The 16,493-nt window shown below is 40.9% G+C and overlaps 1 protein-coding gene across 1 annotated transcript in view; it reads right to left on the bottom strand.

Annotated features, from left to right (window-relative positions):
• gphna (gephyrin a) overlaps positions 1 to 16,493 on the bottom strand; it is a 45,705-nt gene extending 29,212 nt beyond the window's left edge. Inside the window, 6 exon segments of the mRNA XM_022192516.2 lie at positions 2,373 to 2,439; positions 2,567 to 2,661; positions 2,775 to 2,867; positions 5,038 to 5,095; positions 5,178 to 5,256; positions 16,326 to 16,493. Of these exon segments, the coding sequence (XP_022048208.2) occupies positions 2,373 to 2,439; positions 2,567 to 2,661; positions 2,775 to 2,867; positions 5,038 to 5,095; positions 5,178 to 5,256; positions 16,326 to 16,389 (456 nt within the window). The 5' untranslated portion in view covers positions 16,390 to 16,493.

The raw sequence follows: 16,493 nt of genomic DNA, 5'->3' as shown, positions 1-16,493 counted from the left end.
TTACAAACCCATCACTGCAACGAAAAAGCGCTCTGAGACCTGGTGAACGTGTGAAATGTTAGCCTGACTCCCCAGATTTTCTATGCAAAAAGATTGATGGATCCATCTTATGTAGTTTCAAATCTACTGCCAATCAAAAATCAATACACAAATCACAGTGTCAGTAGGTTCTAAAGGGTTAAAGGGCCCCCCCAAAAAAAGAGCGGAAAAAAATGTTGAAATCTATCCCAAAGTCGTTACGATCTCTTGAAAATGTGCTGCATTCAAACCCAACTCCAGTACTGAGGTCACTACAGACTGAAGGAATGAAGCTCTGTAAAGATAATTGTATTTTATCTGTGGTGGTAGCTGGACTGTAATGTTCCATATTTCTTTTTTATATGAAGCACTGATCTCTATGTACAGTGGACACCTGAAGCTGCATTAACTGAAAAACTGCAGAAGAAGCTGAAACACAATAGATACCAGTAGAAACAGAAGCACACTACCATGAATTTGGGGTCGTATCCACATGATGAATGTTAACTAGAACATTCATTCTCCTTTTAGCTCTGCTTTGGTCTCTACCAGCTACTTAGAAAATATGGGACTCTCTTCCTTCTTTCTCTGCTCATCAGCTAGCTGGGGAGGTAGTGTCCTGATGACAGCTTCTGTCCAGTTTTAACGCTGGACTAATCAATACTATACTTACTCTAAATGGAAATTCATGTTTTTCACATCCATGTGCACATATGGAAGGGTCCATGCTTTCCACTGACGGAGCCCAAGCACAGCAGGAAGTCCTAATTTCTCCAGAAATCCTGTTCTATGTCTGACACTGTCCTCAGCACCATGTGGAACCAGCTGCTACATCACTGGTTGTTCTCCTGTAGATATGAGGATTAATACAACCATCCACGTAGCAGATCGGTTTGAGTGCAGTTTTAAACCTGCCTTTAACAATAGCTTAGAAAGTAAAGTAAAAACTAGAAAGTGTTGCTTGTAGTGGCAAATCAGAGAATCACAGAAAGTAGGTGCAGCTCCAGGTCTTTTCTCTCAATTGAGAAAGTCCTAAACTTGTGCTTTCACGAAAAAGCACAGATTTCATTCACATAATCTTTTTAAAACAGAAAATTATTTAACAGCGAATTAATATAAAATCTATCTAAAAGAAGATATAGTTTTATGGAGTTTGTAACCCCATGGCAAATAAAATATTTTGTTGAGTTTTGAAGTGAAAATAAGATCAAACAACACCTACAAACATTTACCCCAAAGGATCAATCCATTGTATTCTGTCAGACAATCAGGAACCTCTCCTCAGGTCAATGTCTGCTAGTCAGTCCTTGTTCCATCACACTCTGTTGGGTACAGCCCAAGAAGTAGCATGAAGCTACCAGTCTGAGGACCACCAGGCTTTGTGTTTGGGAACTATGTAAGCTAGCTAGCAGGGAAAAGCTTGTTCCTACACAAAATGTTTGGGGTGACTCAGACAATTCCATGTTTTCCATGAAAACTCCCACTTTTATCCATGTGCTAACATAACTGCACAAGGGTTTTCTAATCATAAATGAGCCTTTCAACACCATTAGCTAACACAATGTAGCATTAGAACACAGGAGTGATGGTTGCTGGAAATGTTCCTCTGTACCCCTATGGAGATATTCCATTAAAAATCAGCCGTTTCCAGCTAGAATAGTCATTTACCACATTAACAATGTCTAGACTGGATTTATCATTCATTTAACGGTATCATCATTGAAAAAAAAAAGCTTTTCTTTCAGAAATAAGGACATTTCTAAGTGACCCCAAACTTTTGAACAGTAGTGTAGACAAGTTGACATAGACTGGATGAGTTAAGATCTATTTTATTCCGGCAAAGTGCAATCAAGATGTTCCATGACGTCTGAAAATCAGAAACGATTCCCGATTTTAGATTTCCCGCCATCCTCCTCCAAGTAGCCTTCTTGGGCGATGATACAACTCTCCTGTCAGGTTGGGAAAACTCCCTGGGAGTCCCAATCCTTAAAGCACCATTTACAACATGCACTTGATCTCCTCCACTGAGTAAAAACAGAGACTTCAACTTGAATTTCAATGTGTGTATGAGAAAGGAGTTGCAAGGAGACAAATCTGATGAGTAGGGTGGGTGGAGAGAGACGATTGTTGCTGTGGCCAAAACACTACCTCAGGTGGCACATTTGATGCAAATAGAGATATCTTAGGACATTACAGTGGAACACTGGTTGAAGCAGCACTGGAAGCAGTGTGTCATTGCACAAGAAGACAACTTAGGAGAGGATAAAAATCAATCAGATGAGATTTTTCACTTTTTGTAGGCATGAGCTCAGAACTTTATCGTGAACAAAGTGAGTAAAGTAAAAGAAATGTACCTGGGAGCCTTTCTTGCTCCCTGGAAGGTTGATGATCAAGGTTTTACCACGAATCCCACAAACGGGCCTGGAAACAATGCAGAGGAAAGCAAATTAGAGCAGGAGAAGATACCAAACACTAATCTGGGTAGAATAAAAGAAATCATCAGTGCAGCTAATGGGGGAACTGAACAGTGAGAACATAATGTGTTCACCTGGACAGCATGCCTAGTGGTGTAACGTTGAGGGAACCCATCAGCATGGCTAGAGCCATACCCGGGGCCTCTCGCTCTATCACCTCTCTGGTGGCCTACAACACAATCACAAGAACTCTGGTAACTAGGACATTACAAGCACTTGGGCAGGACTTCCTGGTTGAGTCTCTAAATGTCTCGTTTAAATCAACTGTCTCTTGGTGGGTACCTCAGGTGTAACATCTCGGGGTGCAAAGCCAGTTCCTCCAGTGGTGAGAATAAGATTCAGCTCCTGTTCATCACACCACTCCAGAAGAGTTTCCTGTACACATAAAAACACAAAAAGTTAACAGCTAACCCCAGTATTATCTTCATCTTCAACACTATGGACCCAGAAGGCAGAAGCAACAGAAACTTTGCTTCAAAGACTTCAAAACTCTGACAATGACAAACATCTACCTAGAGGGCTGCACTATGAAGCTAAATTCATGGTTTTAGCTCGGCATGTCGAGCCAAAAGTCGCAAAGCTGGCTCTCTGTCAACCTGCTAAATTACCATGGTAACATATGCTGCTAGGCTAACCTGCTATGAAGGAGGTTTTACTCAGACTTTCAGATTTAAATCGCCTGTAAGAAGTGTTTCCTTCACTGATTCATTCCCTGGTGAAGCAAAGCCGAGGGAATAAGTTCTTTCATTAAATCTGCTGAGCTGTACGTTACTAAAACCACTGAATGAAACTGTGTAGTTACAGTATCACACATGGTGTATCGCGTTGCCATGGACACGTATTCAGCTGGTGATGCAGGAATCATAGAAATATACTTTTAACTGCAGCTGATAGAACACAGGTTAAAAATGCAGTGTTCTATTGGTGTTTATTACAGAAAATATTCAGTCCGTAGCATTAATTTCACTTTGATTCAGTCTAAAATTAGACTGTTGTCCTTTATTATGGGACAGTGTCAGACCTTAAAGCTCGTGTCGGGAGTTTCCGTTTGTTTTCAATTTATGTATCATTTTTTAACAAAGCTTAAATGTGTTAGCCTAGTTCGATACTATAATATAATGTTAGTATGACGCGATATGAAAATTTATTCCTGAGCTCCGCCTTCCTCTCATAGACCCCCATGTTATTCCAAAAAGCGCCGGTCGCTGCCGACCAATCAAGTTCGAGCTTCCGCTTTATCATGCTGTCAATCAACAGTTTCACGCACAGCAAGCAAGCCCATGCAGAGGTGGGCGAGCTACGCACTACGCAACCGCGCGCACATTTGTTTTGCTTGTGGAGGAGAGAGCATCAGGGATCAGCAACTTCCAGAAAAGTTACCAATCCCACGGCTTGTCGGGCCAAGAGACTGCAGGACGTTTTTTGGCTCGGGGTGCTCGCCTCGCTCCCCGACCACGGCCTCCATAGCCCGCCTGACGGATTCGTTTAGATGCCCGACCTCTGGAGGAAGATGTTGGGGCGTCTGGGACATACTCTTCGTCAGAGGAGTCATGCAATTCTGAACTCTAGATAGAAATAAATAAACAATGTAACACATATACACGCGTAAATGCACTAAGTTTGATCAACAACGTCATCGAGAGGGATACACGAGTGTAATCACATATTGAAACTTTACTCGTTCGTCCTAACAGATTCATGTTATTTTGGTATTAGGACAAGTTAGACTCAATACAGCATTCTAACGTAATTCCTTTATTATTTACTAAATGTACTAAATGTAGAAGAGTGGAAAACAGCAAAACAGGCAAGATGCTGCAGCACTTTGGGCACTCCTCTCAGGTACTGCGCACGTGCACAAATAAAGGGGCGAAATCAGAGGGAGGGTGGGACCAACAGTGTTTTGGGAGACGCTGCGATTCAAACTCCGGACACGAGCTTTAATGTACTTCTTCAATATCATGGTTAAATTATTGACGTTTCAGAACTCTAATGTGCAGCAGCCATGTTAGAAATAATCCAGCATCATATGCAGCAGCAGTGCTTTTAACCTTACAGCACCTTTATGTATGAACATCCAAAGAGTCTAAATAAGAAGGTCTGGATAACAAAGAAAGTTGATAGCCAGTTATCTCTGACAGAGTATTTAGGCTGCACTGAGCCAGCTCGCACAAAGAAAGCTTGGAAACACTTCTGCTCAAGCAACACAGTCCCTCTACATATAAACTACCCTACAGTTTCTCCACAGGGATCAACACGGGGCATATTCACTGCATCAGCAGCAAGAAGAGCATTAATTGAAGAATGATGACTGTGTTGGATGATGGACAGATGGTTCCTACCAGACACCAGCAAGCAAAGGGAACAATTTGACTGTTCTCATTCAGCTTGTATTTTGATTATTAACGGTTTCTTCTTCTATGGTGGAATAAAACTTTTTTTGGGACTATGTGGAACATCCAGACTGTTTGTACAGCTACTGTTAGTGTCCTCATAGACTGTGAAGGATTATGTTGACAGTGAGCTGAAAGCAAAGATGACGTACCTTGATTTCATCAATCTCATCTGGAACAATTTTGTAGGCAGAAATGACTCCTCCTAGTCTGCAGGAAGTGATAGAGGAACAGTTAGTGTGATGTGAGGTTGGTTTTTGTGTGTGTTTGTAGAATTTATGTGTAGACTTACAGAGAGGGATCATGGACCAGGTCCTTCAGGTTGACTCCACTCCTGTCCTCAGCCAAGTTCTTGTAGCAGCTGTCACTGACTGGAGAGGAGAGAAGTTCAGGTGAGAGAACAGATCGAACTTGACAGAAAAAAATGATCCACTTTTACTGATCACATATTAAAAACTAGAAAAGCGCTCAGAGTGCAGTATTTCGCCAAGGCCACTCAGTCGTTGTAGGATTTCCAATGGATGAAATCTTTAAACATTTCATGGACCGCAGTGGTGGATTTGTAGTAGGATCATAATCATGTGATCGTCAGCAGGCAGCTGATGTAGTGTTCACTTGATGACATGGTTAAGTCTGGGTTATGCTTTCCGAGCAGAAATGAAATACTTGGAAATCCGCTCGAGAGAACATGTGTGGCTTTTATACTTCACGTGGCATCTGCTTCCAAACTGCAGGGGGCAGTGTATCTCAAACACTCGTCTACCACAGTACTAAACTAGAGTAGAAGACATTTGCCATCACTTCATAACCCGGTTATTACGGTGATCTCTGTGTGATGAATCGCATAAATGCCTTTATTTCTAAACTTCTGCTGCTAAGAAGTCTTCTTCGGCAGTTTTTCGCATGTCTCTGTCCGTGTTGTTAGAAAAACTTGGAGGTGGAAATTTTCTGCTTGACAAGGGCCATGTGAGGGGGCGTAGCTCCTAAAATATCGTAGTAAGTCCGCACGGACCTCGCGGATACAGCAAGCATAAACCAGCCTTTACAGTGATGCTGTGCCGCTATCTCACAATGATACAGAAATCTTGAACAAATCCGTGGATCCAGACTATAAGCTGCATCAATGCCAAAATGTAGTCACTTGGTCCTTGTGTCATTTCTGACCTTCCCTGGAAATTTCATCCAAATCTATTAATCTGTTTTTGAATAACGTTGCTAACAGACAGACAGACACTGATCGACACATAACCCTGTCGCATTCCTTGGCGAAGTAACAACAGATTCCTGTACACTTGTTGTCTAGAAAATGTTGATACTAATAAGACAACTTATTATGACTATTCAAAGGAATCTGACACGTGTTTCACTGTGATTAATGTTATTACTGGAATTATCCAAACTTTACTTTTAAATGAGGGTTTTTTCCTCTTAATTCTGGCTGCCATTTCACAGGCCTCTCCGCACTGAAAAATGTAATCTAATTGACTTTTCAATAGAGAATGCCATGTTTATAAAACAAATGGACCTCGTTGTTTTGTGTCTTCATGCTGTTACTGGGTAAAGGCTTCAGTTTAATGGACAGATATGAGACTAGAATCATCTCATCTATCCTTTCCTCTCCCTCTTCCACCCTAACCCCAGCCAGCTGGGGCAGGCGTCTGCCCTCCCCACGCCTGGCTCTGCTAGAGGTTTGTTCCTGTTAAAATACAGTTTTTCCTTCTCACTGTAACCAAAGAGCTGCTCAGATTTCTCTCTCCAATGTAATATTGTACATTCTTGACCTTCCAATGTAAAGATCCCTGAGGTAGATTTTGTTGAGTTTGGCATCACACACATAAAACTAAATTCAGCATAATTCTTTGAAAGAAAATGAAACGACATCTTTCCCTAAATGTTCATTTCATACATTTTTGTTAAAGGCAATATTTAATAAAACTTTGAAAAACAAGCACAGATTAAAGTGAATATAAGTCGATTATTCAACAGAAAACCAAAGATAAAAAAAGGGCTGAACAATTTGGTGGAAATATATAATATAGAATTTTCTACCAGACATTGCGATTTGCAAAATGCTCTTTTAAAGTCAAGCTTTAGCTCAACATTCACTGTGAAATAGATTTAAAACATGTAATGTATAAAAGACTGCAGAAGACAATACCTAAAGGTCAGGACTGTCACACAACAAGGACAAAAACCAGACAGGACAGTTTAAAATCTGGGTTTAAACTGACCACAGTGTAAAACCACAGTGTGCCTAAATACCTACACAATGATCAATAGTTAAACATAAAAACACTCAAAGTTTTAATCTGAAGCCAATCACACCCTGCATATCCTACCTTTACCACTTACTAACTGCATTTTTTTTAACACTTAGATTGGAAATCAATTACTTTTTCAGGCCTAACTGAAAATACGGTTAACAAAACTTTGAGGTAAATGACAAATTTTATGGGCTGCACAGTGGTTAGCTCTGTCGCCTCACAGTTAGAAGATCCCTGGTTCATGTCCCAGCCTTCCTGGGATCTTTCTACATGGAGTCTCCATGTTCTCCTGTACATGTGTGGCTTTTCTCCAGGTTCTCCAGCTTCCTTCCACAGTCCAGAAACATGCTGAGGTTAACTGGTGATTCTAAATTGTCCGTAGGTGTGAATAAAAACACTCTTAGTTCTTGGAAGTTTGCTGTAGTGGGTGTTTATTGGTATTCCGGCATACGGCGGGCTGACCAACACAGAGCATGAGTCTGTGAGGGGAAGCCGACCCAGAACATTTGGAGAGTCCACATTTTAAAGGGATGGCCAGAGAGGGGGTCAGAGGGTAGGGCTGGGTCGTATGTAAACAGAAGGGTGAACAGTGGTTAATATGTGTACGGTTGTTAATCAGTAACAGAGGGTAAGACAACAAAGAACAGAAGGTGATTTAATCAAGGAAAAGTGGATAACTGCATGAAAAGGAATGAAGGCGTGACACTGGAAGGTATCTGTAGCAAAAGGTGTGCTATTTTCATCACTTGTTTGTCTGTATGTGTAGCCCTGTGATAGGCTGTTACCTGTCCAGGTGTCCCCTGCCTTCACCCTCAGTCAGCTGATATAGACTCCAGCCCCCATGACCCTGATGAGGATTAAGGGGTGTATAGATAATGTATGGATGTATGGATGGATGCTACACCTGATTACACTACGAGGCCTCTACAACTACGACTGTCTGACACGTGAACACAGAGAAAGAGTCTCTGGTGAAATCCTGCTGCACTGAGTTCAAGGACACAAATATTTAGAGATCATGTAAACTGGTGTCTGGGTAGAAGTTGGGACGGGACAGTTCAGATAGAACGAAATCTGTGAGTATTTGGCTACTTATTATAGCCTTTCAGTTTCAAATAAGTCCCACAGCAAGAACATACTACAGACTTTTTTTTCACTTTCTGTCCAAGGCACCTAAACTTTAGCTGTGGACCGACACAATGAACTCTAACAAAGACACAAACATGCATTAAATCTAGGATGTTTCAACACACCGTTCAGAGTTAGTTTGATCATTTTGCAGCGTTACAATCCTTTGATTATCTCCACTCACTACTGCTGGTTTGTGAAGACATACAAACAATCCAGAGTGTTTTTTCCCTACAGGTCATCCATGGAAAATCTATTTTGTATGATTATCTAAGCCATTCAAAAATTTACCCAAATACTGTGTATACTTCACCATCAGTATCATGGGATGTACCATAGTTTCAATAGCAAAACGGCACCAGGTTCATGTCTGTAATATAAAATCATAGAAACAAGCATTGGTAACATGCATGTGTTTCTATTTTCTGATAATTTACTGGCGAAACTCTAAAAAGTGCATTATAGAAAACCTATTAGAGGTCATATCAGCTGTGGTGTTTGGGCAAAACAAGTTACAGCAAATGAAAGGTTCCATTTTTACCTACATTTTAATACTAAGCAGTGGTGTAGTGGTCCCTGGAGAAGTGGGTATACTCTTAATTTTCACCCTTTTTTTAATTAGTCCAGAAAAACGCCCTGTTTTAGAAACAGTGACAGAGAAGACTACTCTATTCAATTGATTCAGTCATTTCTACTTGCCCACTATTAATTATCATGACTTGATTAGGAGCAGTTTGTAGTTATTACTGGTCACACAAGCAAACTGGATTAATGTAACATGTATTTATCATGAGGCAAACATGGTGTTTCAGTTACTTTTGAACATTTATTTAAGTAAAATACTTCAAATATGAAGTTGACAGTGCATCCTTGTTCATATTTCATCATGAATAAAACCTCAATATTGTTTTAGGTCAAATCTTAAACTACCTGTCCCCATTCTTGTGTTTTTAGTTACTTTAAAATCAACTACCGGCCTAGAGGTTTTCCCACATTATCCCAATCTAGCTAGCTTCAGACTTACGTTAGAATAACGTTAGCCTTTCAAAACATTAGTCAGACTCGGCCCGACACTCAGTTTAACCCGTTGCGCTTCAGTTGCGCTTCAGTGTCCCGCCCGCGGTACACTTTGAGATCTGCATAAGCAATTTGCTAAATGTCTCAAACTGCAAACGCCATTATACAAACACTATATGCCGATGGAAAGCTTAGATTCTCATGATTCCGCCAGTATAAACCACTTTCAGATGTGATTACCACAGCGGGTAATATAAACACATTTGTCCGACAAAAAACGAATATGCATCCATCCGTTCTCTATACACGGCTTCAACGCACACAGCGCGACTCACATTTCCGGGTTCATTATTACACACAGATGAAAATATTCCACAAAAAACGGCCATAATCCAACCTTAGACATCCAGACGAAACAAGCCAGTAAAATATTTTGTCCAAAACTTGTCTTGAAGTCGGTATATAATCCACGAATAGGTCGTTTTCGAGGAAATGCACCTCGCGATGCGCCTCCAATATTCCCTGTATTTCTCGTCATATTTTTATTTACAAATAGAATATTAGCGATTTTTTTGTACTGAAAATGGCTGGAATTGACTGCAGCTTTAACCACTGGTGACAAAATATCCTCTCCTTGAAATGTGCAGTCATTGTATTTTAAAACAATGATTCATTTGGAAACCACCTTAAAACTTACCTGAGAATTATATCGTCCATGAAAGTAGGTTCGCTCGATACGTGCCACTCACTTGAAAGGTGTTTATTCTGACTTTCTCGCATTTCCGCGCATCTTTCAAGCAGACCTGTCAATCAACTGGAGTGCCACAGAGGTGTTAGCAAAATTTTCCTCTGTATGACCCGCCCTACTCTGCCTCTGATTGGCTCATCCCTAAAGTTAACCAATCGAATCAGTGAAGGTAGCATGTAACAGCCAATTACAGGCAGAGGAGGGTTGTTCATGGCTTCATCATCCTTAAGGAAAAGAGGGCTACCTGGCACACAGATATTACTGAATGATGCGCACCAGGGAGCATTAGAAGTGGGTATACGCAATGCTAACTGAAAAATAAGTGGGTATATGCCGCATACCGCCGTATTCCCTGGACTACACGAGTGATACTAAGCATGATTCCTTCTGTGTCAAAATACATTTCTAATAAAGTCACATTTTAACGCTCATGAGTAACAGAGAAACGGCACGGCTACAACATGCTAACTGTGTGATATGACCTCTCCAGGAGGAAAGGAAACGCTACTTCCATGAACACCTTTAAATGTATTCATGTTTTAGTACCAAACATGACATCCTTCAGATCATTTTTCAGCAAATAAAACATTTTGAGGCCAGAATAATGACAAAAAACTGAAACTATTTGTTTTTTACGTTAACATGGAAAAATTCAAAATATTTTGAATAAGTAGCATGATACTAAAATAAAAGCCCATTCTTTTTGAAGGATTGTTTATGTAATGAATTAATGCGCATTTGGAGCACAGTATCATGTAGGATATCTACACGAACTGCAGCAGCTTTCACCCAACAATGAGGCTCATTGGAGGAACAACATTTAGCAGGTTTTGGAAACACTATTTGATTGGGTCTTCCACAGGAATTTGTCAAAAATAATAAAAATATAGACAACTGCTCGGCCCCACTTTCTGGTAAAGTCATTACTGTTGGTCGACTGATCAGCCTGACTGGTTATCAGATCTAATATTCAGCATTTTTCAGGTTATTGGTGTCATATTTTTCCAAATCCTAATGGAAATAAAATGAGATCTTAAGGACTCTCTGATCAGTTTCACATCATGAGGAATTATAGCTGATCAATAATCAAGGATAAAGGTTCAAAGTTCTCTTTAAAATAAACATGGAAAAAGGTAGATAAAAGCATTTCAGTAAAGGCTTCTGATGGGGTTTGGTTTGGATTTCTCAAACACAGATTTAATATGTTATTTTCCATATAAAATTTAATATATTGCCAAAAAATAAATATCTGTCATAATTATCTCAACTAAAAAAAAAGAAAACAATCCAAACTATTTCTGAATCAGCTCATTTTATTAATGTTCAGCTCATTAGAAGGTGGTTGCTATAAGATTCATTGACATTTTAGTGATATCCAGTCATTTTTTGATTAATAAGTGGTTGCTTCCATAACAAATAATGATGGAATTTGTAAAGACATGATCATAATGAACATAAAACATTAGTTTTTTTAAATAAATAACATAAAATAATAATAACTTTAATAAAAATGTATACAGATATATTCCATGGACTTCAAAAGTCCCTCAACTATAGATTGACCTAGAGGCTGCTTTTCTCTAAAACTGATGCAACAACAGATAGCAGACCCACCACTTCATCCTCAATAATATTTGACATTTCAGAAACCTTTTGCCATATAAGCTAAAGTAACACTTTATAGATCCATATTATATCCTGATGCTGACCCAGTCTATTTAAAACGTCTTCCATAGTAGAAGTGTGTAACAACAACCCTATATGGTCCAGATCAGGAATGAAGATGTGGTTGTAAACACTCATAGGGTCGAAGGATCAGACTAATTAATGGGTAGGTTTTCTGTGGGTCAGGAGGAAGAATCTGAGGTGCCGATGAAATCACAATGTGAGGGATAACCTCCTTAACCCTCTGATATGCAGTGTGGGTCGGGTGATGATCATTTTCCATTGGATCTGGGTCACTTTTGACCCATGTTGGCATCGAACGGTTAAACAGTGTTCATTTCTGACAGACTGGTCAATATCTGTGCAATACTTTTGTCACTGAAATAGGAAATGCTCTTATAAGATGCATTTTACATTTCATTTTTTGCATAAAGTTACTTTTGTAATGTTGAATATGATCTTTTTTATGTTTTCCCCCTGTGATTATTATCTTTGCCTAAAGATCCATGCACATGGTAAGTTTGTCTGGTGAAGATTTTAGCAGTGCACGGTTTCCTTACGCTACCTTTTCTTTTAGAAAGTGGACATTTCTGCAGATTTACCTCAATATCAACATGTAGTACACTATCATAAACAGTGTAGGTTTAGAACAATGTTAGATGCTGTATCTGGTCCAGATCTGGAATGAAGAAGGGGTTATAATCGCTCACAGGGTCTAAGGATCAGACTAATTCCTGGTTTTCTGTGGGTCAGATGAGGAAGAATCTGTGGTGTCGATGAAATCGCAATGTGAGGGAAAACTTCCTTAAACAGTCAGGGCTCCAGACTGCGACTAAATGGTTGCATTTTGCGACCAAAATTTGAGCGAATGTGAGTAAATTTTTCATCTACTCACGCATGTGCGACCAGTAAATTTGCCGATTTTTTAAAGTACTATTGTATATTTTTTGCTGCTGACAAACTTCTGCTCCACACTTCAGCCCAGTAGACAGAAATGCGCAAATGAGCTGGTTTAACCGACAGCAACTCTAAAAGAAGAAAGGACATGAACACCAAAGAAGAAGAAGGTGGGCCAATGGCTGTGTCCGAAATCGCATACTAACGTACTACTCATACTAAATGTGACGTCAAAATAAGTATGTAGTGCGTTCACATTGGATAGTATGAATAGATTGAGTATGCGAGAAATACCCGGATGTATACTATTTCTGGAAAAATTTTAAGTGCGCGCGGTGACCACACTAGTCATACTCAACCGCCCCATAATGCTTTGCGAGCTATCCACCAAAATGCAAGCCTCCGCTGGATATGTGGCCGGACCGCGGCAATTTTTATTTTATTTTATGTGGTTAAGTAGTCATCCTAATCACCCCACAGATTTGAGAAATAGGCGTTTTCTGACCAACGTTTTAAATTTGTCAGACGCCTCACAACGTGCTACTGAATGCTAGCAGCTAGTTGCAGCAGCTCGCTTTGCATACAGAACAAGTAGCAGCTACCTCAAGTAGCCTGCAGCTACAACTGAAACGATTCGCATAATCTGGCTAATAACTGCATGAGGAGTGTCGGCTTGAAATTGCCACATTAATTATGCGACTGTTTGTTAGCGTAAAATCGACCTGAAGCCGGCATTATTTATAGATATTTGATAGCCGTACTTCCGGTTTTTGTCGTCAGAGGTTTGAAATGCATTATGGGAAACGGAGTAGTATACTACAGTGTGAACGGTTGGCATTCTAATCACACTTATAGTACGTAGTATACAGTATATACTCATTGAGTATGTAGTATGTAGTACGTTAGTATGCCATTTCGGACACAGTCAAAGTGTGTGTGTGTGTGTGGGGGCGAATGACGGCGAAGCTCCTGATGTTTCACAAAGCCTTCATTTACGTTCAGCCTTATTTTGAACACAAATTCACCTTCCTTTCCTTCCCTCCTTTCTTGTCCTCATTCCAGCTGCTTCTAAGTTTAGACACATCCTTTGCTAGACAGCAACAGTGGAACCGTTTTCTTTCATCTTTACGGGAATTTTCGGACTTTCCTGCAGCGTCTTCGTCATGTCAAGTAACCTTTTCTTAGAGAAACACTTCCTGTGCCACTGAAATGGTCACAAAATAAAAGCCTGTAACATTAAAAATACGCCTTCAAAATAAAAGCCTTTAGGAAACAGTTATTTTGACACTAGCAAAACAAAGGCTTGCCAAAATTGATGAACTGATCAACAGACATTTATAAGAGTAATTTACACGCGATTCAGTATAAATACATAACGTGCACATGCCTGTGTTCAGCACAAGGTCTTTTTTATTACAGATTTCATCTGTCGGAAATTATACGTCAACTGAGCAGCCTTGACAGAGTACTGCGCTCTGAGTGCTTTTCTTGTTATGTTGTGTCAGGTGCTGCACAATAAAATGTGAATTGAAAACATAGTTTCTGCATTTATTGTGCAAGTATTTATCAGTAATACACTGAAAACGAGAGGAAATGTGAATATTTACTTTGCAAGTTGATTTTGGTGTGCGCCCCTAAATTTTCTGCTTGCGGTCCTAAAATTTGAAGTTAGGGGTAGGGCTGCAATTAACGCGTCAACGAGTCGTCTGAGCATGATAGGTCATCAAAAGTGGAAGTGAGCGTGCAATGCAACAGAAATCACCTTACGACCGGAGAGCGGAACACGGACGAACGTCAGCGCTGCATCGTGCATGTATTATGTATGCACGATGCAGCGCGGATGTCCGCGTTCTATTGTAAACATGGATGTCAGCGTTTACTATACAGCTGTATCTAAACGCAGACGTCCGCGCTGCATTGTGCATACATAATACATGCACGATGCAGCGCCGACGTTCGTCCGTGTTCCGCGCTCCGGTCGTAAGGTGATTTCTGTTGCATTGCACGCTCACTTCCGCTTTTGATGACGTATCGTGCTCAGACGACGCGTCGTTAGGTGCAGCCCTAGTTATGGGCCACTGTGCTCCTAGGAAAAAAAGTTAGTCTGGAGCCCTGAACAGTGTTCATTTTTGACCGTGAAATAGGAAATGCTCTTTTAAGATGCATTTACATTTAATTTTTTTGCATAGTTACTTTTGTAAAGTTGAATATGATTTTTTTCTCTTTATGGTTATTGTCTTTGCCTATGGATCCATGGTAAGTTTGTCTGGTGAAGATTTAGATGTGCACGGCTTCTTTATGCTACCTTTTCTTTTAGAACATGGACATTTCTGCAGATTTACCTCAATACGAACATGTAGGACAAGATCATAAATGGTGCAGGTTTAGAACAAAGCTTCGGTGATGTATGTGGTCCACATCTGGAATGAAGATGTGCTGTAAATGCTCACAGGGTCTAAGGATCAGACTAATTCCTGGGTAGGTTTTCTGTGGGGCAGGAGGAAGAATTTGTGGTGTCGATGAAATCACAATGTGAGTGATAACCTCCTTAAACAGTGTTAATTTTTAAGTCAATATCTGTGCAACACATCTGTCACTGAAATAAAAAATGTTCTTTAAAGATACATTTTTTACACAAAGTTACTTTTTTAATGTTGAATATGATGTTTTTAATTTTCCTCCTCGTGGTTATTGGGACCCTGATGCTGACCCAGTCCACTTAAAATGTCTTCCACGGTAGGTGTGTGTAAGAACACGACACACAGAATGAATGAACGTGTGTTAACATGTGACAGGAGGCTGTGCTGTCAGCTGGACGGGGTTAGCCGCTGTTAGCTCACATGCTACACAGCTGCTGGCTCCATCCTCTTAGCATTATTCTCACGTCCCCCTGTCTTAGCAGAGATCCAGCAGGGCTCCTGGTGCTGTCACACCGCTGGATCTTGGTCTTAGTCCGGCTCCGAGGAGCTCCAACCTGCACAGCTGCATCCATCCTGCCCTGGCCCTGCGCCTCATTTTAATACTCAACCACTAGCACGATTTATCGTTAATAAATTAATATTCCTGCGCTAAATAAAAACACAGGCATTAAACCCAAACGGAAAGTCTGTCAGAAGAGCCATACAAGCAGTGCTAATAAAAACCCTCCTCAGATGCGGCCAACATAACGGATCTGCAAAGGGACATGAATAATGCAGCTCATGTAGGCTCGCTAACGCTACACTGCTAGAACTATAACGTTCCCCTGCTGCGTCAAGTTAGAAACTCCAAGCACAACCAAAACGGAAAAATAGCGACCGTATTTTCGAAATAAAAGCGCCATTTTTAGCCTCAAATCACTGCAGCTCGGAACACCTCGCCCTCATTTTGAAAGTCTTTTCCGGCCGCTCTTCTGTCTTCTGCCTGACTTGACGCTAAAAATAAAATATCTCAGTATTCACAACGCTCCGTTTGACAGCCAGCCTTCACATGTAAACGTTCATGTCTCCACACAGAACCGCACACAGCCCACTTTCACCGCAAACAGCTCGTCTGTCCGAGCTGTCAGAGCGGGAAAAGCCCAACGGAACCGGTTAGCATGCTGGCTAACGGCAGCTAGCTCTGCAGCGAACACAGCTCGTATCGTGACACGGACGCGCACGGGCAGGCGACGACCAAACGGCTCCGAGGCGCACTGTGAAGAAGCATTTAGTCGTCGTGTTTAATCACACGGTGTTCTTACCTGTCAGAATCCCCACTCGGGTCTGATGGTCGTGGTTGGTGAGCACCATCCCGTCCGCCGCCATGTTTACAACCTCTGTCTGCACTGTGACGGCGCTACATAGAAACAGAGCTGTGGTGGTGGCGGAGTGCTGCTGCACCTCTGGAGGACGGCTCCACTGTGTCCTTT

This window comes from Acanthochromis polyacanthus, chromosome 1 (genome assembly GCF_021347895.1).
Source record: "Acanthochromis polyacanthus isolate Apoly-LR-REF ecotype Palm Island chromosome 1, KAUST_Apoly_ChrSc, whole genome shotgun sequence".
NCBI lineage: Eukaryota > Metazoa > Chordata > Actinopteri > Pomacentridae > Acanthochromis > Acanthochromis polyacanthus.
The sequence above is the reverse complement of the archived record's forward strand: the minus strand, read 5'-3'. Positions and strand labels throughout refer to the sequence as shown.